The sequence below is a fragment of the Theobroma cacao genome, chromosome 8 (assembly GCF_053813885.1).
Source record: "Theobroma cacao isolate CCN51 chromosome 8, ASM5381388v1, whole genome shotgun sequence".
Lineage (NCBI taxonomy): Eukaryota > Viridiplantae > Streptophyta > Magnoliopsida > Malvales > Malvaceae > Theobroma > Theobroma cacao.
Window position 1 is genome coordinate 3,746,346 of NC_142646.1, and position 23,531 is coordinate 3,769,876.

At 37.9% G+C, this 23,531-nt stretch overlaps 2 protein-coding genes across 2 annotated transcripts; one reads left to right on the plus strand and one right to left on the minus strand.

Moving 5' to 3' along the window:
- Positions 1-11,524: 11,524 nt before the first annotated feature.
- On the plus strand, positions 11,525-15,128 carry LOC18591870 (Zinc finger (C3HC4-type RING finger) family protein). The gene is made up of 2 exons (XM_007018278.3): positions 11,525-12,532; positions 12,640-15,128. The coding sequence occupies exons 1-2, from the start codon at positions 12,158-12,160 to the stop codon at positions 14,575-14,577; spliced, it is 2,313 nt and encodes a 770-aa protein (XP_007018340.2). The 5' UTR covers positions 11,525-12,157; the 3' UTR covers positions 14,578-15,128.
- A 2,770-nt stretch (positions 15,129-17,898) lies between these two features.
- On the minus strand, positions 17,899-21,137 carry LOC18591872 (glutamyl-tRNA reductase 1, chloroplastic). Its single transcript, XM_018126150.2, has 3 exons — positions 20,713-21,137; positions 19,517-19,758; positions 17,899-19,389 (listed from the first exon to the last, which is right to left on the minus strand). The coding sequence occupies exons 1-3, from the start codon at positions 20,993-20,995 to the stop codon at positions 18,259-18,261; spliced, it is 1,656 nt and encodes a 551-aa protein (XP_017981639.1). The 5' UTR covers positions 20,996-21,137; the 3' UTR covers positions 17,899-18,258.
- Between the last annotated feature and the right edge of the window lie 2,394 nt (positions 21,138-23,531).

Sequence of the window (23,531 nt, forward strand, 5' to 3'; positions counted from 1 at the left end):
TTCCGCTTATCCATTATTTTGCAAGCATTTTTACTTAAATCTTTTCTCGGTATGCACCCCGTACTCTGCTAAATTTAACCGATCGAAAGAGGACCTGGAAACTGGCCGGCGGTGGAAATGCATCCATATTGAATCATGTTAAAAGTTTTATTATGGTTTTGAGTTTCAAGACATGTTACATAAACTTCTGAAGATAATGTCATCCCTTTAGATATGCTTGTCGGGAAATAGCCCCATCAAGCATGTGAGAGACTGCATTATTGTTGTGCTTTGCTCACAATAAATAATGTAATGGAAAGTGGGGGCTAGCCAAGGGGGAAGGCCGGTTGCCCTGGATGGTAGGGGCACCAAAATGTTGGCCATTCAGGGCATTGACCTAGAGAAAGGAGTAGCTGGTACTACAATGTCCTGCGGTCACATTGTCCTGTATCATATATTCTAGTAACAGTAGCTTGTTGCAGGACTTCTACCTTGTGCACGTGGATGATAAGATTTTGCAACTAGGCATCCGGAGATAGTTGCGTAGGGGCCCCAGACGAGGTCAAATCCATTAATTGAGGTGTTGCATTAACAAAGATTCTCAAAAGTAAATTTATTTTTCCATCCCTGTTTTTAAACAGGTGAGCAGGAAGGGGCCTGAGAACTGATACGGAGGAGGATTGACAGAGATGGAAATGAACAATATTTTGATAGGATGAACCTTGACCTTCTCCGCTATATGCTATAAATGAAATTTGTCTGCTTTTAACCTCTTGGCTGAGGTCCTGAGGTTCATGAAAATGACGAAGTTCCCCTGTCTCTGTCAAAGTCCCTTTGGTTCACGGGTAAAGTTCTTACTCATTTAGTTCATTGATGGACATTCAGACTTTTTTGAAGATTTAAGCGTATGTTAGGGGAAGGGGAAACGGAAGGAGAATACCCATATTCAAATATAGCAAATTCAGAAGCAGTAGGTGGTAAAGGCCAAAAAGGGTGTTGTAATGTCGGCCTTTCCCTCTCAAATAACTGAGATTTGGAAGGGATTTTAGTGCAAACATTATGGGTAGAAGCTCATGAAGTGAGGACTCTCTTCTTCTCTCTTGTAAATGAACATAGTTAAGGCCTTAAGGGCACCTGGACTTCGTTTAAGAAGCTGGGATTGGCATGGTTTGAATAAAGAACTATATATTTGAATACATCTGCTGTCATGCTATAAATAAATAAAACATGGTTCAGGACTTGTGAAGGTTCATTCATTTTGTTCTAAAAAAGTAAATAGCTTAAGGTCCAATGCACCTTTTTCGTTGGGCCAGCTAAGTTGGAGTAGAAAGCTGCTAGGGTAGTGAGCTTTGTCAATTCTCAAGATGTTATCCGAACTGCCCAGTGCCCGCCAGAGCCTTTGATCAGTTTCTAGGTTGCTGTTCCCTGTAGCATCAGAAATTGTCTTCCCCTACATCACCTTGCTTAGGAAATGGAAAAAAAAAAAGAAAAAACTTATTTTAGAACTTTTAGCACCGAAACCTTGCAAATGTTTACATCTACTGCTTAAGTTATTTTGCTGGATCCTGCATTTGGAGCAAACAGACTTCTGGCCCAGAAAAATATCTTGGGAATCATCTGTTTACACTAGAGACTAGACTAGTTAATTTTATATACTAGTATTATGTGAGACAGAACTTGCTTCCTCTTTAAGTTTTATGCCAAGTTCCATGTTAGTTCCTGACATTTTTGAATGATACAGCAAACATTTGTCACACTCGGCCGACTCAATCAGGATAATTACTACACCATTGTGAGTTCCTAGCAGTTTACTTGTTGACATCTACGATAAAAGAAAAAGAACAAAAAGAAGAAGCTTTTGGCTGGATTGTGTAATCTTTCTTTGTTTCTTTTGATCATTTGTCTCTAGAACTAGTTAAATTTCGATCTCGTGAAAATTCCAACTTGTATGCTCCACAGTGGAAGGGCATATGGAGAGTGGAGACGACCCCATCTTTAGTCAAAATCCTCAGTGATTGCAGGACCGGCCTGTTATGAACCTTTTGATCTAATATAGTGGGATGACAGGAAAGAGAGTAATGATACTGCGGTTTTGTCTTACACAAAGGTATGTCAACCTTGAAACAAAAATGTATCTGGTCTCAACTACCATACAGATAATGCTTAGATTTCCACATCATTTGAACATTGTACTCTTCGTCCCATTCCTTATATTTATCAGCTTTTTAGCCTTTGCCCGACTACTTTTCAGAATAATATAGGCCTCTCGGCACTTTATTATCCACTCTTGTTGACTTTTATTTCTCCTTTATCATCTAATAATTAAGCAGTTGATAACGCATACATGGAGGTTAATTATTGAGGTAGAGCTTTTGATTATGTCTTTTACTTCCAAATCTAAAGTTACCCATATCATTTTTCAGGTATGTTTTGCATAAATCAATTGAGATGGTTTGTCTGACTCACAGGAATAAACGATTACATTTGAGTTGGATTGTATTAAAACACCATGACCCCCCTCCAAATCTTTGCCCATTCCTTCTATGACTCATAAAAGAAAGAGAACACCACCCTCCTGCAGTAATGGCAGATGACTGAGAGCTTTGCAGAAGGTTTAGCAGTGAGGAATGGCAAAGATAAAAACGCCCATTTGATGCTAGTAAAGATGCCAACAAGAATTGTGTGAAAAGGATCAAAATTTCTTGTCAAAGAGTGGTAAAGCATAACTTTGAAAAGATGGATGAAAGTTTGGTTCTAGTGAATAATTTTCACATGCCATGTCCATTTATTCTCTGCATTTTATCTGCAACATATGTTGGAATAGTCTGGTCAAAAACCATCCCCCATCTCCGCCCATCCCCTCTTTTTCCAAAGTATCATAATTAATTTGATAGAATCCTGGTCAGAGAAATGAATAAGAGTGGGGTATGTGAAGGTTATAATTATTTCTTTGTTCTGTAGTACCCTACCCTATATTGTATAGATTAATTTATAATATTTGAGTGAAGTTGGAGTGGTTAGTAAGTACAGTAACGTTGGTTGGAATCAAAGTTCATGAAATAAGGATTGGTTAGAGAAATTCTTGGTTTGATTCATGTTTCTTTTAATTCCCATCATCAACTTCCATAATGCAGCTTTTGACTCTAAAGACTACATACAAAAATAATTGTTAAAACAAGAGTCAGCTGATTACAATAATGCAAGCAATAATTTCTGCATGGGTATCTTCAACTTAACTGATTGTATGTATCTGATAATGTTCAACTCGTTTCAATTTCAAGCCCATCCTTACTTTGGGAATGCAACCTTTTAGACGTGACATTTTGTAGAACTGTAAGGGCACAGGGCTAGTCATAAATATAGCTAGACAGAGATCCGAAAATAAGCTTACTCCCAGTATGTTTCTGGTGTACATGCACAAGAACATGGGGTTACTCGGTAACCATGCTTCTGATGTCTTGAGAGTGAACCTGATTGAAAACTAAAGTTAAGTCAATTAAAACAGTCCACATGACTTGTTGTTCTCTGTAGTTTTCAAGTCACTTTGCCACCATGCCCCAATCTGCCAATGTGAAATCGACCTTAACTTGAACCTCATTGCTCAGGTTTAGATAGTGATAAATTCAAAGGTACCTGTTAGAAGATTGGAAACGCAAGCACAAACCATAAATAAATAATAAATATAAGTGAATAAAGTGGGTATCCAGATTCATTGGGAGGTAAAGACTAAAGAGAAAAAGATCAGAACTAACTGGTTACATCAAAAGAATACAGCTTTTCTTGCATGCCGATTATCCACATAGTTTGAAAAGTACCTACCAAAGCTACTTAGAACTTTGAAACGCTCTTTTCTTGCAGTGGTTTCCAATCTTTCATCAGGTAAGGCAAGATAATTTAGATTATCTCATGCTTTGCTTTTCCATTAGTCTTCTCATCTAACTTTACCCATATCATTTTTAAAAGAGATACACTTACCTGTCCTTATGACTTTGACAAACCCAATTACTGGCTACTTCTCAAGTAACATCCAGAAGATTATGACAACACATGCACGCCAGTCTATTTCTTTTTATTTTTTGAGTTGAAGAAAAGAATAACTAGCCTACAAGTGTAATTGCTAGGGTTATCAGCTTTTGGTTTTGGTCCCTAGGACACATTTGACATTTATTGTAGAAAGGTTGCAATATGAAAAGGGTCTGGATCATTAGTACTTGTTGTGACTGGTATGGCTTTCTGGATTTTAGAACCTTAAAAAACAGAACCAGTTACAACACCCTCATCTCAAGCTGGTTTGCAAGAAAAAGCAAGTATTTACACGCCAACCTCGCACAAATCATGGTTCTCCCCTGTTAGGCTAAGGGTTACATCTGTTTGGCTAGGTTGCTCCAGAGCTAAAGGGAATCTGCAGAGTTTAAGTCGCAAAGTCTTGCTGCAAAGTTTTAAGAGTGCCCCAATCATGGAAGGACTCGTTGGTAGGGTCCTTGCCTATGAGAATCTAAATGGGCCAAACATAGATCCAATGATTAGGATCTGAAGCAACTAAGCTCATGCCAGTTGATAGCATTTTCTTATGAAATTTTCTTCTGTCATACAAATATGAAGCTTCTTCCTTTAAGGCATGTCATTCTTCACACACAAATGAATTCCCTAAAACGCAGTTGATAGCGTTGTCATCACATGATATTATCCTAATTCTGGGAAATAGTTATGCCATTTGTATATTGTCCAAATCGTTTTTTCTTTTTACCACAGTGATGTTTGCCAGAAGTTTTATCCTGAGATATATTAATATGTCACGCGGATTGTCTTTGGTGAAGCGAATAATATGAAAGCTAAACTTATTTTCAGGAGCACAGCCACCTTTTTTAGTCCAAAGTATCAGCCCCATGACAAAAATATACTGACAATGGCTACCGCTACCCATTTGGACACATCACAGCAATTCAAAGCCGGTGTGCACTACTCGGCTGCATCATAACTTGATCAATTGTCTTGGCTGATCAAGCCAAATTTCTCACGGTCCAAGCAAATCCAAGTCCCACCTTCCTTTGCTTGTCCAAGAAGTAACTGTTCCAGCTCCACCTTCACCTGATTCTTTTTCAGAAAACCAAGAACAACCAACAGTTTTGATGGGTTTTGCACTGAATTCCAGCCCCAGCATTTATTTATAATAATTAATACCATGAACAATAGCCATGCTGGTCATGCCAAAGTTAAAATAATAGTGTATGATTGTTGGGTGATTCTAGTAGTTATAGAAGTATAACTCATGACATGTGCCCCATTAATGACAACAATCTCAACAACAAACCACAAGGAAAAGCTTTCCTTTTCAATTTCATGCAAAGAAGAGAATACCCCCCAACTTTATCAAACTTTCACATTAAACTTTTCCATTGATGGAGATCACTTTCCATAATTATTCTCTCAGAATTCAAAGCCAAAGACTGGTTTTAAACCTTGGACACTTGAATCACCATTCAATCATCTTCTGTTTTTTCTTTTCATGGCAAAATCTGAGAGCAGTCTTTCTAATTTGTATATTCATTTGTTTATAATATTGGATGCTGGTATAGGTTGGTGGTAGCTAACGCTTATGACAACGCCACGCCGTCGCCAGCGCACCCAGTTTCCCCCCATATTTTCACAAGGGTCGTCAGAGGGAAAGAAAGGGGAATACCATCTTTTTTCTAATCCTAATTTAATTTGGCATAACGAAATCTAAGTAATCTCTCAGATTAATGTGATGCCCTCATGCAGTTTGGGATCCCATAATTAAGTAAAAGAGATATTTATGATCAAAGATCTCTGGCGTCCAGGATTTGGTCATGATTTGTTGTACGTACATCTCCCATATGACTTACTGCTTACACCAACACATGGCCATTAATTACTTAAATAATTAAGAAAGTATAGTACTTAGCTTCTTTTTCATTAGTTAAAGCCTCTTTGGATGCTATATTGCTCCATTTTCATGTGTTTTAAGAGGACACTGTAAAGCCAAATTTGCCCTTGGTTGAATTAAAAGAGATTCCAGGCTAGTTTCTGATCCTTGAAGAGAAGTAGGAGTAATTGAAATGGATTTAGAAGAGAAGAAGGAAGAGGATGAATGAAGGTTAGAAGGAGAGAATGGTCATTGAACATGGGTGACTAAATACAGGTGCTCTGAATGATTTTTAGTCAAAAGCATAACATTTTATTATGATGGCTTTTAGAGCTTATAATAAATTAAGCATTCAAATTGCAAGCAACCAATCCTCAACTTGGGGGTTAGCAAATGATGGGATCTTTTCCATATGGGTTGTCCAATTTGGTCATGTGATATGTGGGCATTTTCCCATATTCTAAACCATCTCCATTAAGCAAATCCAATTCCAAAAAAAAAAAAAATTATAACAATATTGCTAACTCATCACACCCAGATTCTAATTGACCAACACCAGTAAAATTGGCTTCTTCTGCTGTTGAAAAACCTTCAATACTCAACTTGCCAGAACATGGATCTTTTCTTCAAGCTGTACAGGCAAGTAGAGCTAGCTTTTCATTTGATTTCTGTAGTTCTTCATCTGGTGATTAGCAGTGTTACCTGATCTTACAAAACAAATTAAGAAAAAAAAAACTTTATGCCAAATTTTCTATTGCTCTTTGGTCAAGAGGATGTGGTGGGCTTTGATCATGTTAGTTTGTTCAACAGTATTATTTTATTCATTTCTCTTCTGTGATTAGAAGCCAAAGAATAGCACATTCATTTACTATTTCAATATAATGTAGAACAATCAACACTTATTTTTTTTTAATAAAACCTTTGATTGAACTGAATTAAAATATGAACATGGCAGTAGTGTCCAAAATCAGATGCATCCATCTTAATTCTAAACCTAACCTTTTGCTTGATATATATCATGTGCTTGCCAGAGAGATGGCCTCCAAAACTGTCTAATGGTTGAGAACTGAGTTAGGAGTTATAGTTGACAAATAACCTAATTAAATTAAGAGACCCCAAACAAAAAAAATGAAAGTAAGGGTTTGGATTTTCTTTCTAAGGCAGGAAAGGCCTTGGAAAGCCTTATGATCTAAGATCAATCATTAAGCATTTGTTGTTTTATGCTAACCACAAAAAAATAATTCAAATATTCCCTTTTCCACATTATAGAGTATATAAAACATTGGATTTAGACCCTAAAAAAATTGAAATAATTAAAGAGTAGTCTTACTCTCTTACACAAAATGAAGACATTTCTCTTTTCTTTTTGCCCTTTTTTTTTTCTTTTCCTCTTAATTAAGGCTCTTAAGTCAGAGATGGGTTCATGACCTACAATGGTAGGACATTAAGGGGTCAGGGGTCCAATCCCCAGAGACCAGATATGACATTAAATATTGGTTCCATACCAAAGAGATAAAACCTAAATAGGAGTCAATTACAAAAACGTGATCCATTTTTTTTTCCATTATTTTTATTTATCTTTGCTTCCCATCACCCTCCCGGACCGGTATGGTGGCCACATTTTCTTTTTTTCTTTTTTTTTTCTGAAAATAAGCTTTTATTATTTAATTTGTTTGATATAATTCCATCCACAGACATGCGTTAAACAAGTAGCTATTCATGAAGAAGAAAAATCCTTTGAGCCATTGACGACCTTTCGGCTCATCTTTTAGCTTTATGATATTATCTTATCTTATATTTTTAATTTTAATTAATATGGAAATTATGAATTTTAATATTCATTAATATGGTTTTTGATATATTCATTGCTTGACATTGACATAATTTGTACTGTCACTGTATGGTATCATCCAATATATATTTAATGCATTTGGTATTATCAATACATTTATAAATTATTTTTATATTAAGAAATCTCGAAAAATCTTGGGATATCTGAAATAAAATATCAAAGTAATAAATGTTAAGCATCTATAACCTCTTACTTCGTTAACAAAGAAAAGAAAGGACGAAATGGTTCCTGCCCTTTGAAGGAAAGAATGTCACAAAGGGCACTGTGACTTCCCTTGGCGACGAAGGACAAGCGAACAACCACAAAGACCAGATTTGTTAAAATTAAATTTTTTTTTTTTAGTCAACAAACCTTTGACTTGTCACGTGGACAACTGATGATGAGTTGGGCATCCCACATGGCATGGATTTGCCACGTGGAGTGGAAAAACAGGGTGGGTCCTACCAGCTTGAACTTTTAACAACCTCGGTACTCTTAATAATGTACTACTCCGACTCCCACTGCTAGTGACTTTGCCATGCATTTATATTGTTGACCATTTTGCAAACGTAAGTGCCCACTGACGACCAAATTGAATGAATCTCACCTCCTTAACGTCCACGTCAATAAACCGTTCCCCACTATTTTAATTCTAAAGTTTATTTTAGAAAAAAATATATAAAATAAATAAATTGCTCAAAAATTTTATATATCATATACGTCTGCATATATAATGTTGGAACGCGTAATATTTATATATAAAAAAATCATTTATCATTGAATTAACTTATCGTTGATTAATACAACCATTCCTTGTTAATTTTTGCTAATGAAACCTTAATGAACAAGTGGGATGAGTATTGATAGTTCAAGTTGCATATGCCCAAAGAGTAGTAGGTGGTTCAATGAACATACATGCATGATTTATCAAGCGTTCACCATATTTTACGTGTGGAATAACATATTCATTCGTTACTAAGATTGATTGTAGAACTTGGCTCATGATTAATACATAAGATTTACATGTGATTATTTGCATTGGTATGATGAAAACTATTGAATGTACAATGAGAACGAGAAAGATATTTTAAAACCCCTGAATAATAATGCAAGGCAAAGGAAACAAACATGGATGGACAACTAATTAATGAAATGTTATTATCATTTGGTCAATAATCGACTGTTCTATTGTCCAATCCTAACTGAAATGTAACATCAAAGCATGAACTAATCAATGAACTTGTCACAAACAATCAATATTTAAAATCCAATGTATCAATAGAGACGTGGGATTTGAACCCTTTTTACACAAACAAAAAAAAAACAAGTTACTTCTTACTTGTTTGTTAAGACAGATTCCTACCCAAATTTGGAATGTCCACAATACCCAAAGTTAATTAATAGCCTACTATACCATTCTTTTTTATATAACTGAAATGCTGCATGCATTTATTGGGTTCTCATTCTCTACGCATGGCAGTAAAAACTTGGTTAGAAGTTGAGTGTTGTCTCCCAAAACATAAGCACTAGAAACAAAATTTGGTTGAACATCACTAAAAGTACTAGCCCCTAGTAGCTGCAACCAATGTTTCTTCTCAGTTTTTGTAGTCGATCACCACACGGCAGTGCTTGGTCTAGAAGAACACGAAGGCAGTCAAAGAAATTAAAAAAAGTGGCTTTACTTCGCCTAACCTAGATTAAAAAATGATTAAAACTAATAATTAAAAAAATAATGATTAGGGTAAGATTGGGGAGTATCATACTTTATTCCCGGAAGGAGTTGACATTTGACAACACCTCTGGGTTGAGGCACAGAGGCCATAGCAGTCGCTTCTCTTTCTTTGTCTTGGGTTTCCTACGGCTATGAGGCTACGAGCGAAGGAACGTCAGCGGCGACAGGGTTAAAAGCTTTACGTAACGGCGTTAAATTTAGACCTAAAGAGAAATGGGGAAAGGGGAAGGGGTCCCCACGTGAGTGTCGGGATTATTGACTGTTTGATATCGCATTCACTCATTCACTTCCTTCCAGCATGTCAAAACCCAAAAAAAAAAATAGTAAGTTTCAAGTGTTTTACTCTGTGAGGGTGATGCTGTTTTTGGGAAGGTACCAAATCCGTGATTCAATTCTTTTTGGGGTTGCGTTTGCTTTGCTAACTTCGATAACTCATTTATTATCAGAGTTTTTAATTCCACATTTTACTGTTTTTTATTTGGAAGGATCGATCGTCTTCTTTATTTTATTAAAAATATTAATTAAGTAGTAGAGTATAGAGATATTTATTATTTTTATCATAATTTGGTACTTCTAATTTTAAATAAATTTACAAGTTAAATTTATTTTATATTTTTTTTACTCAATTTAAAATCGTTAAAATTTAATTAGAAATTAATTTTCATGAAGTAGTATGCATCTCATGTGATTCATGGACGTTTAGAGAGCAGTAATAGCAAAGTTGGCATGGTTTTGGGGTATATAAGGAGGAGAGAGTATGCATTCACGTGATTCATGCTGTTGTTCTGTAATCAAAATAAATGCATGAAAAATTTTGGGTTCATTTTCAAATTCATGGTTGGAGTAAGTGAAAAAGAATGAAGACATGATCTTTCGGTCTCGATTCCAAACAATATTAAAGAAGAAAAATAAATAAAAAGGTTAACCCAGGGCTGTTCAAACTTCAAATGAAAGAAATTAAATTCTAAGAGTTCAAATAATTGGAATCAAATTAAGCCATAAACTTTGATTATAAGAATCAAATATATTAGAAAGCTAATCGTATAGAAAAGGGATTCAGATGGTTAGTCATAAACACCAAATTATAGGGATTGCAAATTTAATTCAAGAGAGCCTAATAACGCTAATGCACCATTAATCTTTTTAAAAATTTTTTAATGAAATTTAAGTCAAGCTACTAATCTCTATGAATTTAAACGCAGAGCTATCTAATCACTGGCGTCTTCATCATCCGACAAAACTGATTTTCTAGGGCTGTTGAATTGGGTAAACTGATCATCTAAAACATTGGCCCCCCAATACCGTTGTTGTTGGTGAAACATCCAATTTGACTCCGCAAAACATAGTCCGAGACCGAGACCGAGACTCAAACCCCTCCTCACCCCCACCCCAAGGGCCAAGGTGGACCTTCAATGTGGTGGTCTCCGAACCACTGACACCCACACCCTTCCCCCCTACAACAGGACCCAACAGGTGGGTGTCTGAGCCCCTCTCCCTTTCATTTACAGTGATACGGTAATTAATACTCCAAGATTTGGCATTGGCAAAGGCCTCTTCGTTGACATCAAGCTTCTTACTTTTATTAGCAAAATTTAATCGGTATAGCCTGCCATCCTAGGTTCCTACTAAAATGCATGAAAACTTTTAGTACTACACTAATTTCCAATACCAACAACCTTTGGTTCAATGATGACGTGGAAGTTGTTGGGATCACCATCATCATCATCATCGCTGAATGATTCAACCTAATCGACGGCTAAGATTAGTAGAATAAGAACCCTAATCAACAGTATGATGAGATGCGTAACATTGCATAAGATAATATCTCCTGACACCTACCGTATATGAATCATGCATCAATAACAGAGAAACCCCGAGAATTTCAAATCTGATAACAATACTCGCGAGAGACGGGAGTGAGGAGCACGTTGGAAGTGAAGACTACAGCTTCCACACTCAGAACTGTCATTCATGTGCACGCGGTGAAGTAGCGCGTGAAGGGGGGTATATACAAAGTGCATGGAGCATGAAAGGCATGGTGGGATGATGAGGCTTTTAACAGGTCGGTGGGGATAACGTGGTGGAGACAGAAGGGAGGAGGGAGGGAAAGGAGAGGCTGATCGTTGACCGGTGACGTGAAAAATCAACCAACACGTGCCGGTTAAACAGGTTAAAATTCCTTTAAGTTACCATTTCCAATGAATATAAATATTCAGTGGAAGAAAAGCTCATCTCTGGATTTCGCAAATAGAGAAAGGGCAAAGGGAGAGAGAGAGAGAAAAGGAGCAGTAGATCTCAAGCCTTTTTAGTTGCAGAGATCTTTTTGGGGCTATCGATATAGAAATTAGAAAGAAAGAGAGAGCAAAAAAAGAAATAGAAAAGGGTAAAGGAACAGCTGGGTTTTTTGTATCATAAATCCCACTGGTTTGTCTCTTTGCTTTTTCCCGCATTTGATCCCATGCTCGTATCGTTAAGCTTTGATCCTACCCTTTTGTCTTCTGTCGCAACCTCAGATCGATCAAAACAAAACCCTTTTTCCTTTTCTTTTTCTTCATCTCATCGAAAAAGATAAAACAAAGGTGGAGTTAGATACAGATAAAAGAGCAGCGAGAAACGAAAAAGCAGCAGTAAGAAAAAAAAAAGGAAGGAAAAAGGAGAGTGTGTGTTACTTACTTTGTTGGTTCTTCTAAGCTTAAACTCTTTACCTTTTTTCTTTGGGTGACACTGAAAAATGGGTACTGGTTGGAGAAGAGCCTTTTGCACTACAATCCCTAGAGAACCTGAAACCACTGTCTTAGACAAGCAGCAACAACAAAGTCCAAGTCCAAGTCCAAGTCCCAGCCCCAGAAGTTGTGCCAAGTTAAGCTTTTTTAAAGGTGGAAGTAACCCTTCTACTCCCCGTTTTCAATCTCAACCAGTTTCTCACCCGAGTCTCCGTTGCCGCACTACTGTCGAACCACCTTCCACAAAAGAAAGCCCCACTCTCCAATGCAAAACCACCCCTAAATCAGCCACTAAAAGTCCGAAACCAATTCTCTCCTCAAATCCTTCCTCTCCTCGTTCCCCACTCAAGCTCTCACTTTTCAGAAACAGTTTCAAGTTTAGAGTAAGTAATAACACAATTATGAATTCCAACGTTCAAAATGTAGTTAAATTTTGAATCTTTGTTGGCTTTTTTGGACTAAAGTTTTTATTTTTCTTTGAATTTGGCAGAGTAGTTGTGGAATCTGTTTGAACAGCGTGAAGACAGGTCAAGGAACAGCCATTTACACAGCGGAATGTGCACACTCCTTTCATTTTCCATGCATAGCTGCTCATGTTCGTAAACATGATTCCCTCGTTTGCCCCGTTTGCAATACCACCTGGAAGGATGTTCCTCTTCTCTCCATTCACAAGAACCAAACCCCTCCTCAAAATGACACCGTTTTAATTGAAAGCACCACACCAAGAATCGAAGAGAAAAAAATCATCGAATCTTATTCACCAAGAATTGTCAACCAAACACAACCAAAACCAAAACCCAAACCCAAACCTAAACCATCTGATTTAAGGTCCTACGATGACGATGAACCATTGGTTTCCCCAACCGCCGGTGGCCGCTTCATTCCCATTCCAGAAGCTGATGAAAACATTGAACAAGAAGAAGACGACGACGTCGAGGAGTTCCAAGGATTCTTCGTCAATCCCAACCCTTCATCGGCCGTCAAATCTGATGACGTACTCCCGTTCAACGGGCGTGATTTGAGGAATGTCCAGGTCGGACTATCTCCTGAAACGGCGGTCGTTTCAGTGGGCCGTGGATACGAAACTTACGCCGTGGCTTTAAAAATCAAGGCCCCACCGCCTCTCCCCGCTAAAGTACAAGCTTCTTCGTGGAATAGTGGCAATACTGCGTCACATTTGGACCCTTCCCATCGTGCGCCTATCGATTTGGTTACGGTTCTTGATGTGAGCGGAAGCATGACCGGTGCTAAACTCCAGATGTTGAAGCGCGCCATGCGTTTAGTGCTTTCCTCGCTCGGCTCGGCTGATCGGTTATCAATTGTGGCCTTCTCGGCTAGTACAAAAAGGTTATTGCCTTTGCGGAGAATGACGGCTCAGGGTCAACGAGCTGCTCGGCGCATTATTGACCGGCTCGTCTGCGGTCAAGGAACCAGCGTTGGAGAGGCGTTGAGAAAAGCTACGAAAGTGCTCGAGGATCGGAGGGAGAGAAATCCAGTTGCTAGCATTATGTTATTATCCGACGGCCAGGATGAACGAGTCCAATCCAATGCTTCTAATCAACGGCATCATTCAGGCCACGTGTCGTCCACTCGTTTCGCTCACATAGAAATACCGGTTCACGCGTTCGGGTTCGGGCAAAGTGGCGGTTACAGTCATGAGCCGGCTGAGGATGCGTTCGCGAAATGCGTTGGTGGTTTACTAAGTGTTGTGGTACAAGATTTAAGAATCCAGCTCAGCTTCGTATCTGACTCAGCCCCAGCTGAAATCACAGCTGTTTATTCTTGTAATGGAAGACCTTCTGTCTTAACCTCCAGCTCGGTGCGGCTTGGCGATTTGTACGCCGAGGAAGAAAGGGAGTTACTAGTGGAATTGAAAGTTCCGACATCGGCGGTTGGGTCCCACCATGTGATGTGTGTTCGCTGTCTTTACAAGGACCCTGCTTCGCAAGAAGTTGTATACGGGAGAGACCAAGCGCTTCTCGTACCAAGGCCTCATGCCGTTCGATCATCGGCTCCCAAAATCGAACGCTTGAGATTCTTTTTTATCACAACTCGAGCCATCGCCGAAGCGAGGAGGTTGATCGAGTGCAATAACGACTTGACAAGCGCTCACCATTTGTTGGCTTCGGCTCGAGCCTTGTTGATGCAGTCGAATTCTTTGTCGGCTGAGGAGTACGTAAGAGGGTTAGAAACTGAGCTGGCGGAATTGCATTGGAGGAAACAGCAGATGATGGAGATCCAACGCCGGAGGGTGAACGAGAGGGAGAGAGAAAGGGAGGCGACGATGGTGGTGATGGATGAGAACGGGGAGCCACTTACACCGTCATCGGCTTGGAGAGCGGCTGAGAAGTTGGCCAAGGTAGCCATCATGAAGAAGTCGTTGAATAGAGTCAGCGATCTACACGGCTTCGAAAATGCCAGATTCTAGTTTTATTTTTGAAAAATTTTATTTTTATAAAAAAATGGAGAAAAATGAGGGATTAAGGTTGTAATAGAATGGAAAAAAGCTGGTAGCAGACGGCGCGGGCCTTTCTGCTATGGACTATAAACTAAAATTCAAGAATTTGATTGGTTGGGTTGCTTTAAAAAAGAAAAAAAACTTTTGTATTTTGTCTCTCTTTTTCTTTTTTCCCTTGAAATATAATCCCCATTCCCATTATCTTATGTGCAGGAAAAAAAAAAAGGAAAAAGTTTGTGTCTGTACTGTAGGGATTTTTAATGATTCATCATCATCTTACGATGTTGTAAATGCTAGGGTAATTGGGTTTCTTTTTATTTGGCAAGTGGGATATTAATGCTTTATCTTTTTTCTTTATTTACTTATATAGTTTATAATGTTATCCCTTTGGGGGGTTTCGGATAAGTTGATGGTCAAGTTAAAAAAGAAAAAAAGGGTAGGAGCAGGAGATGGTGTAGAAATGATTGGGGTAGCTAGGACTTGGAAATGATAATGATCAATGAATCATTTTCTTGTTATTATATTCTCTATGGTTATTACTGATTCTGCTTTTGAATTTCTGAATTATGATAAATCTACACCTTTTTTTAAATATATATATATATATATATATAGACTTTGCGACAAAGATGATGGGCTTCCCCTTCAGCCCCCACATTACCATGTTGCTTTCTGCTATCACCCATTATTTTTCTTTTTTGATATATGAAAATTTCAAATACCAAAATGGAGCAAATTATGATTTCCCCTTTGCGTTTTCGTAACTTTGAGTATCCTAATGATGTTTAAGGGTGTTTGTATTTCGAGACCAATCGTTTCGTAGGGCATTCTATTCATTGATACCCCTGAAAAGGACCAATGGCAGCAAGTTCAACTTATGAAAACATTACCTGAAGGAAGGGTGGACGGCAATGGGCAAAGGGCAACGGCAATACCGCAATGGGTTATCTATAGAGTCGAATCAATCACAATCTCCCACCGTGAGGTTTTCTGTCCATTGATTCTGGCAATTGAGGGCAGGGCTATTTTGAGCTCCTCTCTTGCAGTAGTAATGTTGTTTACAGCTCTCTCTGATCTGTCCTTGAACAGCTACCCTCTGTCTCTGCCTGGTTCACTGCCCAGTGCACGGCCCCACCGCATCGCCAGATCAGAAACTCCAACAACCCAGCCAACGGTGGAGATTTAGCTGCCAACAGATCGGACAGCGTACAGGCACAGATGTAGATGTCATAATGTGACCATCAGTGGGGGCCATCTTCAACCTTTTTTCCTTGGTTAGCAGAAGTAGTACTCAGATAGCACCATGTTAAAAGAGGCTTCACCGGTTATCCACATGCAGGGGAGCCGAGGAAGGTCCACGCTTGCTTCGCTTTTGGAACATGGTTGTTGCTTGTTATTGTTAAAAGTACATTTGGTTCTTTTTTCTCCTCCTCTTCGTGTGCTTCAAGAGAATTGTGATTTTGTTGAAATCTAGAACTAAGAAAAATTGGGTTTTTCTTTTCTATGAAGATGTTAAGATGCAAGCTTAGGCTGCATAGCTTTGAATGGAGAGCCCATTAAAGAGCTGTAGTTTACTCGCGTCACTGTTGTTCAAAGGCAACCTGCTCTTTTCCAGACCTTTGAGAGGGGGGGAGAGAGGGAAGGGAGTTGGGACCCAAAAAGATGTTCATGTTTTCGTTCTTGGGACCCCCTTTGCAACTCCCCAAGTTCCTAAAGATTCTTTGCAGGAAAGTTCCAAACTCCTAATTTGAAAAGATTTAACAGCGAGAGGCTAAAAATCTACTTGCAATCATAATCCAATATTAAGGAATTATGATGAAGATGGCCCCTCTTTTAGCCCTTTCCTTCCTATAAGCTCTCAAAGCTCAACACCTTTTAACAAATCAGAAAAGCTAGGGACAGGGAGTTGCATTTTACAGCATAACAAGAATTGTTAACTAAAGTTGACAACTGGGGGCATTGCATTCGTTTCAAACTGATTGATAGAACCCATGGGAATTAAATCCATATGGCCTGGTCCTCACTCGCAAGGTGCCGTAGCTTGCAAGTCTCTTAGCTGCGCAATTAGTGTTATTTAGGCACCTAAAAATAAAGAACAATTCTTATCTTATTGACAAGGAATAAACAACATCATGGACCCAAAATTTGCAGTTTATATTGACAGACGGGGGCAACCGGTCTTCACAAAAACCTGCACGTCTTCTCATTTTCACTCGGTTGTCCTTGGATTCCAAGCCATAGCTGGTTTGTCCTTGCGATATATCACTTCATGCCAAAATGACAAAAATAATGGTCCTATTGTAACGCCTCTATCCGAATTATTGGTGAATAATGCTGCCAGGGACTTTTAACCATAATTATGTGTGATCTCTTACCTGATATTTGATGAAACTATGTGGTTTTCAGGGACCTTAGTCTCTCAAATGTACAGTTGGGATTCCTTTTGGAGTCTTACTGTTTCTCAATGTGGCTCCCTGTGTTATCGAATTGCAGCCACGAGACATGTTAGAAACAGGGGACACCCCTGATTTTCTGTGTCTTCTTCCATTTGTTTTGTTGAGAAAGAAAGAATGAAAAAAGTTCGGAGAGTAGGGAGCTACAGAAAATGTGGCGTGTTACCTTGGAACCAATACTAACATCAGAGTACAAGCTATAGGAAATTCCGTGATCACAGAATTGTCCGCCATGGAGGCACCTGTTTGTACCTGCCCCTAGTTGTTCATTTGTCTTATGGACCTGAAAGTAGTAAATCAGCTACACTCATGGAGAAGTGCATTTAAGTTCCATTCCTATAAGCCCACAGCTCATATATGCAATTAGATTGGTGTAGCCCAAAATTCAACTTCCATTCCTGTCCCGAAATAAAGGCTCCCATTCTCCCACTAACCTATAATGATGAACAACAAGAACTAAGGTTTTTTTTTTTAATTTAAGTTTGATTATGCCTTCTTTACAATCTTCCTAGCTTAATGATTTTTTTTTAATTAAGAGAAAAGAGATTTAAATTTTACTCTTTAAACAAGAGATTATACATCAACTAATGAGTCAAATATTTGAGTACCCTTAACCTAATAATTTGCATTGATGGGTTTCCCTTATAAAGCCCAATATTAACTTATTTAGGAATTATACTCTGGCAATCACACAACTCAGTTATATTAAATCTTTACAAACTACAGCCAACTAGTACAGCCAGGTATTCCAGACAGCCAAAGCATACATCTATAAAATATTAATTTGATATTACCAATTTTCACTTAACAAATATAAGAAAAAGCCCAATACAATGCATTTACAGAAAAGTCTAGCTCTATATTAAAATAATTAGTAAATTAATTACAATGATTAATATTGTCCCCATAGATATCATAAATTTTCTACAGAAGAATCAGTACACGGATCAAGCTCACCTCATACTGCACCTTACAAAGCCGAAAGACCACTAATAAACATAATGGAGGAACGTGAAGCCAAATGAGAGAAGCAAGGGTGTCTTACACCAATTAAGGAATTGAAATTTGCCCCGCAGGACCTAAAATTGATTAGTCACTCGATTACAGCAGACCAATACTCATGACAAGGTGAGGAAGTTTTCCTCTTATTTGATTGAGGAAGTGTAATTGATTGTAGTGTGAGATTCCATTTTGACGCTTACTTTTGGCTTTGTTCTACCTTGGCTCGAATTTTCTGTTCAAAAAGAGATATGTCTGACTCAAGGTCGAACATTCTGTTAAGTGCATGCATGTTCTCAAGGGTCTCATTCAGAGTACGACTGTCACTACCATCACATCTCAGGTGCTGCATTGGGCCATGGAGAAGTTTATTCACAATACCACGACTGAGATCGTCCACAACCCTCCTTGTTTTCTTTGGGATATCTTCACCCATCTTTGATAAGCATTTCTCTAACTCTGCAGCTCTAATTCTCTCTGCATAGGCTCTCAACTTTTTAATGGTGGGAACGGTCTCCAGTGAATCCCTCCATGCTTCAAACTGTTTTGATTCCTCTGTAATAATGGCCTGAGCTTCCATTGCTTTACGTAGTCGGTCCTCTTTATTAGCAGCTACAACCTCCTTAAGGTCATCAACATTGTAAACTCGTGCACCTTCAACATCTGTGACACATGATCCCACGTTCCGCGGAACAGAGATATCAATGAAGAGCCTCAAACCACCAACTTCAGAACTGACAGGGGGGAGATCCTTGACATGCTCTTTTAAAAACAATGGGGTTTCTGATGCTGTACTGGTGAAGACCACATCAGCTTCAGCTGCACAAGCCAGCATGTCTGTAAGGGGTCTGTAAATAATCTCAACACCTTTCATCTCCTCACGCATTGCTGCAACTTTCTCCTCACTTCTGTTAACAACCAACATCTTGGTGCATCCTTTTGCTACCAAGTGCTTGATCACAAGCTTTCCCATCTTTCCTGCTCCAATAACCAACATTCGAGCAGTAGCATGTGAGGGCTCAGGAAGCTTCATCAAAGCCAGTTCAACTGCAGCAGAGCTAACTGAAACAGCCCCAGCAGCAATGTTAGTCTCTGTTCTGACCCGTTTCCCAACAGTAATCGCATGCTTGAACAGCCCGCTAATGTTCCTTCCAAAGCCAACAACTCCTTGCCCAACTTTGACAACTTGTTTAACTTGTGCAAGAATTTGACCTTCTCCAAGAACAAGAGAGTCAAGACCAGCAGATACCTCAAAGAGGTGCTGTGTAGCATCCTTGTTGTACAACAAAAACCGGTGCTCACAAATCTCTGAAACTGGGATGCCACTAGTCTGCAACCAAATTGTACTTAATTAAACAACTACTGCCAGATTCAAAGTTCTCACATAAAATTAATTCATGAAACAAATTTTACAGCGTTAAATATCACAAGACTATAGAGTCTGAAGAATAATGTACCTTTGACATCCACTCAGTTACTTCTTTGACTCCACGATGCTGGGAGAGAGCCACAACATATATTTCCATCCTGTTGCAGGTGCTAAGAACAGCAGCCTCTTCTATATGATTCAAACCACATAACTCCCCGATAGCTCGTGGCCATTCTGCTTCTGGAATGGCAAGTTTCTCACGCATCTCCACAGGTGCAGTGTGAACACTAAGCCCTATGACCACAATGCTGCTCCTTTCCTTTGTATATCCTGGCATGGACCAATTGCAAGATTTTCAGTAAAACAGTTGAAACAGGAAAATTAACATGTATATTTTACAAAAAGTATTATACATTGTAGATTTAATTGAAATTCCTGAAACCAACTTGTCAGTTATTATCACGGATTTGAAATTGATCCAAAGATAAACTGCCAAAAAAGGTATTCTCATTAGAAATAACATGTTTCAGCAAAAATTGTAGGCCTCTAATAATATGAATTCGAAATTTAACATGAAGGAGTGTCTTATCTAAATGTTCATTGCTTAAAATTGAGAAGGTTCCAGACATTAAAGGCCCAAAATTATGCCGATATAATCATGAGCACAATGTAGGGAACCCTATGCAAGCAACTATCGGTTTTAGGAGTCCGATCACGGAGACATCTTCTTCCTCTTCTTCAAAACAAAAACTTCAGGAACTAGCTGTTATTACACCATTAGATGGGAGAAATTGATGATGGTTTTGATCATACAATTCCAAGGTTACATATTAAGTAAGGAATAGCTTCTATTATTCAAGGCATAGCTCAAAGTTTGATTTCCCAGGGATCAACTAATAGAAGCAAAAGCAAGCAATCCTACACGTAGCAGGTACAAACTACACGCCTTTTTTTTTTGTCATCTCGTACAGAATAAAACTATACAAATATACCGAACACAAGAATCTAATAATGTATTTTATGGGGTTTTTTTTTGGTCTGAATTAACATTCCCAGTTAGTTGTTGCTTTAAGTATCTAAAGATTATGAACAAGTCAAACAGGTGTGCTTCAAAAATATTGAAGCATTTCAGTCAAATGACATTAAGCAGCTGCATTCATCATATAACAGTTTTGCAATCAAATCTAAAACTGAATAACACGAAATTCAGCCAAAACGAGTGAAGGGTAAAAAGAAGAAGAAGAAGAAGAAGAACAATTTTGCAGAAATTAACGATAAACGTACTGTCAGCGGCGGAGGTCTTGAGCTGTTCAAGAGCGGAGAGTGCAGAAGCCTTAGAAGGATCAATTTTTTCGCCGTCCAAAGCGGCCTGGGATTGAGCAACTTCACATCTAACTCCTCCACCCCTCTGAACCGTACCTTTCCTTCCACGATTAGGCTTATAAAAGGCCTTCATTTGCTGCTGACAAGGAAAATAAGCCCGCAATGAAGAAGCCGAAGACGATGAACAAGAATTCACCAACAAACTCTCCAATTTAGCACCGGAAAAAGTCGAAGAAACGGCCATGGCTTTGTAAAACTGAAAAGCTCACGATCTAAACCCCCCTCCCCTCAAAAGATAAAAACCCAAATTAACGGGAGAAATAGAGCGTGAGCTTAAATGGGTTTTTCCTGTAAAGAAAAGGGGAAGGCGTGTGGTTTGATTAGGTATGTTTGGTTGAAAAAACAAAGGGGAAGGGAGGGACTCAGGGAAGGGAGGGGAAGGAAAGGGGTCAGGTTGGTTTGGTCCGTATGAAATAATTGACCAAGGAACCAGAAACACGGTCCAAAGTCAAGTTTTGTGTTTGGGAAAAAATGAAAAAGGAAATGTGAGGAAATTAGAGTTAACCTTTGAAACAGGGGATTGGGCGAAGGGATTAGGCGAGGCAGACGGTGAGAGGATTTGTGATTTTGTTTTCTGGATTCTGATTGGCCGGTGGAACACACGTTTTATCCACACTCCCATTCTTTTGCCTTTGTCTTCATCCTCTTTTATAGTGTCCCCTCACTGGGCTAAGCCTAGTACTTGTTTGGGAACAAGAATTTAATTTCCTTTCTGATTTTTCTTTATTGTAAAAGAAGGAGGGCCAAGGCGTTGCAACTTGTTCAAACCAGGGGCTCTTAGATTGATTTTTTGTCAAGCAAGAATAATGATGTATTGTTTTTAATTTGAGAGAAATACATCAATTTTTAACATTGGAATATGTATAGGGTTTGTTTCATTTAGTCAATGCATACTCACAAAATGTATTTATTTTTTTTTGTTTTATCATATTTAATCAAATTTATAATTGATGGATGGTTGTGATTATACAAGTAAAGTTGAAAAGCGAATATAATAAACTAGATATATATATATATATATATATATATATATATATTATTTTTCATACTTTAAAGCTACTACTTTAACTATTGATGTAGAAAATTGTTTTCTTAGTTGGTTAATAATTGTCTAAACATGATCGTTAAATGAAATATGGAAATACTAACGCAAGTGCATAAGAGATCTTGAAAAGCTTATAAACATTATGGTTACATATTTTATCAAGTTAATTTATTGGAGAGAGATTAATAATCGAGTGGTAAAGTAGTATTAGAGTGGGTTTAACTTTCATTTGACCTATAATGAATTAATTTTTTAAAAAGAGGATAATGATCTGTTACACCAATGTGGACATAAGTGGAAGAGCCATTAACCCCATTTCTTATCTATTTTTCACACTTTATTTAGAGAAAGAGCTTCATTGCTATTCAACCAAGGTGGTTTTTTGATGCTGCAATCTAATTACTTAAACTTAAGCATATCTTCTCAAACAAATACCGTCCAACTAATTATCTCACAGGATCCTATAGGTACCATTCCATCCAATTCAGTGATTCCTATTCGGGCTTTAATTAAAGTTCTACATTTCCTAATGAGACAAAGCTGGGATAAGGACATATAGTCCTGTATATACTAAAAATCAAAGGAGAGTATCAAAGCATCAGTGTTCCTTTGATTCTTCTAATTTGTCTACATTTAGATTCTGATGATCTATCTAGTGCTAACTAAATATTGGCAGCGTCACATCGTGGACTTCCGCTGGCCATTGGATGATATAACTTAGATTTTCTTCCTTTTTTTCTTTTATTACAAAGAGGTGTACAGATAGAAGATAGATACCATGAGAAAAGAGATAAGAGATGGGAGGGTGGGGTGCGGCCATGTGTGATGGAGATAGGGTTTCTAAGATTTCAGGGTCTCCGGTCGCCACAAGCTTTTCTTTGAAATCGTGGACACTGACAACACTTAACATTCCAGGATGTGGAGCAGCTTGCTCGCTTGCTTCTGTAACAATTACTAACTCTTTTACTTAACTACTAAACTTTTCTTGCTTTGCATCCTTGACCAACAACTTTATTAATTCCTCCAAGAGAAAGGTTGTACTTCAAAGGCCTAGTACAACATATCAGTCTTCAAGTCATACCAAATGATGAACTAATGAAAGATATTTCAGCCACATTTTAGGTGTTACATAATCTCACTAGAAATTTCATATATACGCAAAAAATTTTAATCAATTTATTAGAATACATAAAAATTATTATCTTTATGCACAGAAAATTAAAAATTTTTTTAGGGTTCAATCCTATATTTACGCTATAATAGAGCAACAAAAATAGTTCAATCTAGTTGAGAATGTGAAAATGAAATTACATTTGCATAAAAAATGATTGATACTAATGACCAAATCATTTAAAATTACTTCATATCTCATAATAATAGCAGTTTTAATAATTGTGATATTATAAATGAGATATACACATTGTAATATATTAAAATATTAATTCTAGATTACAGCACAAAAAATTTCACATTATAATAATTTAAATAAGTGTTTTTGATGCGTATAATATCCGCTTCAATTATGTTTTTAATTTTAAGTTACTTACGAGTTAAGGTGGACGTGATCAAATGTTCTCGAACATTTCATTGTGGTAGTTTGATTAAAAAGAAAAATAAGGAAGAAATTTAGCATTAGGGCAAGTTGCACGATTTCCCAACCAACTTCAGGCAAATT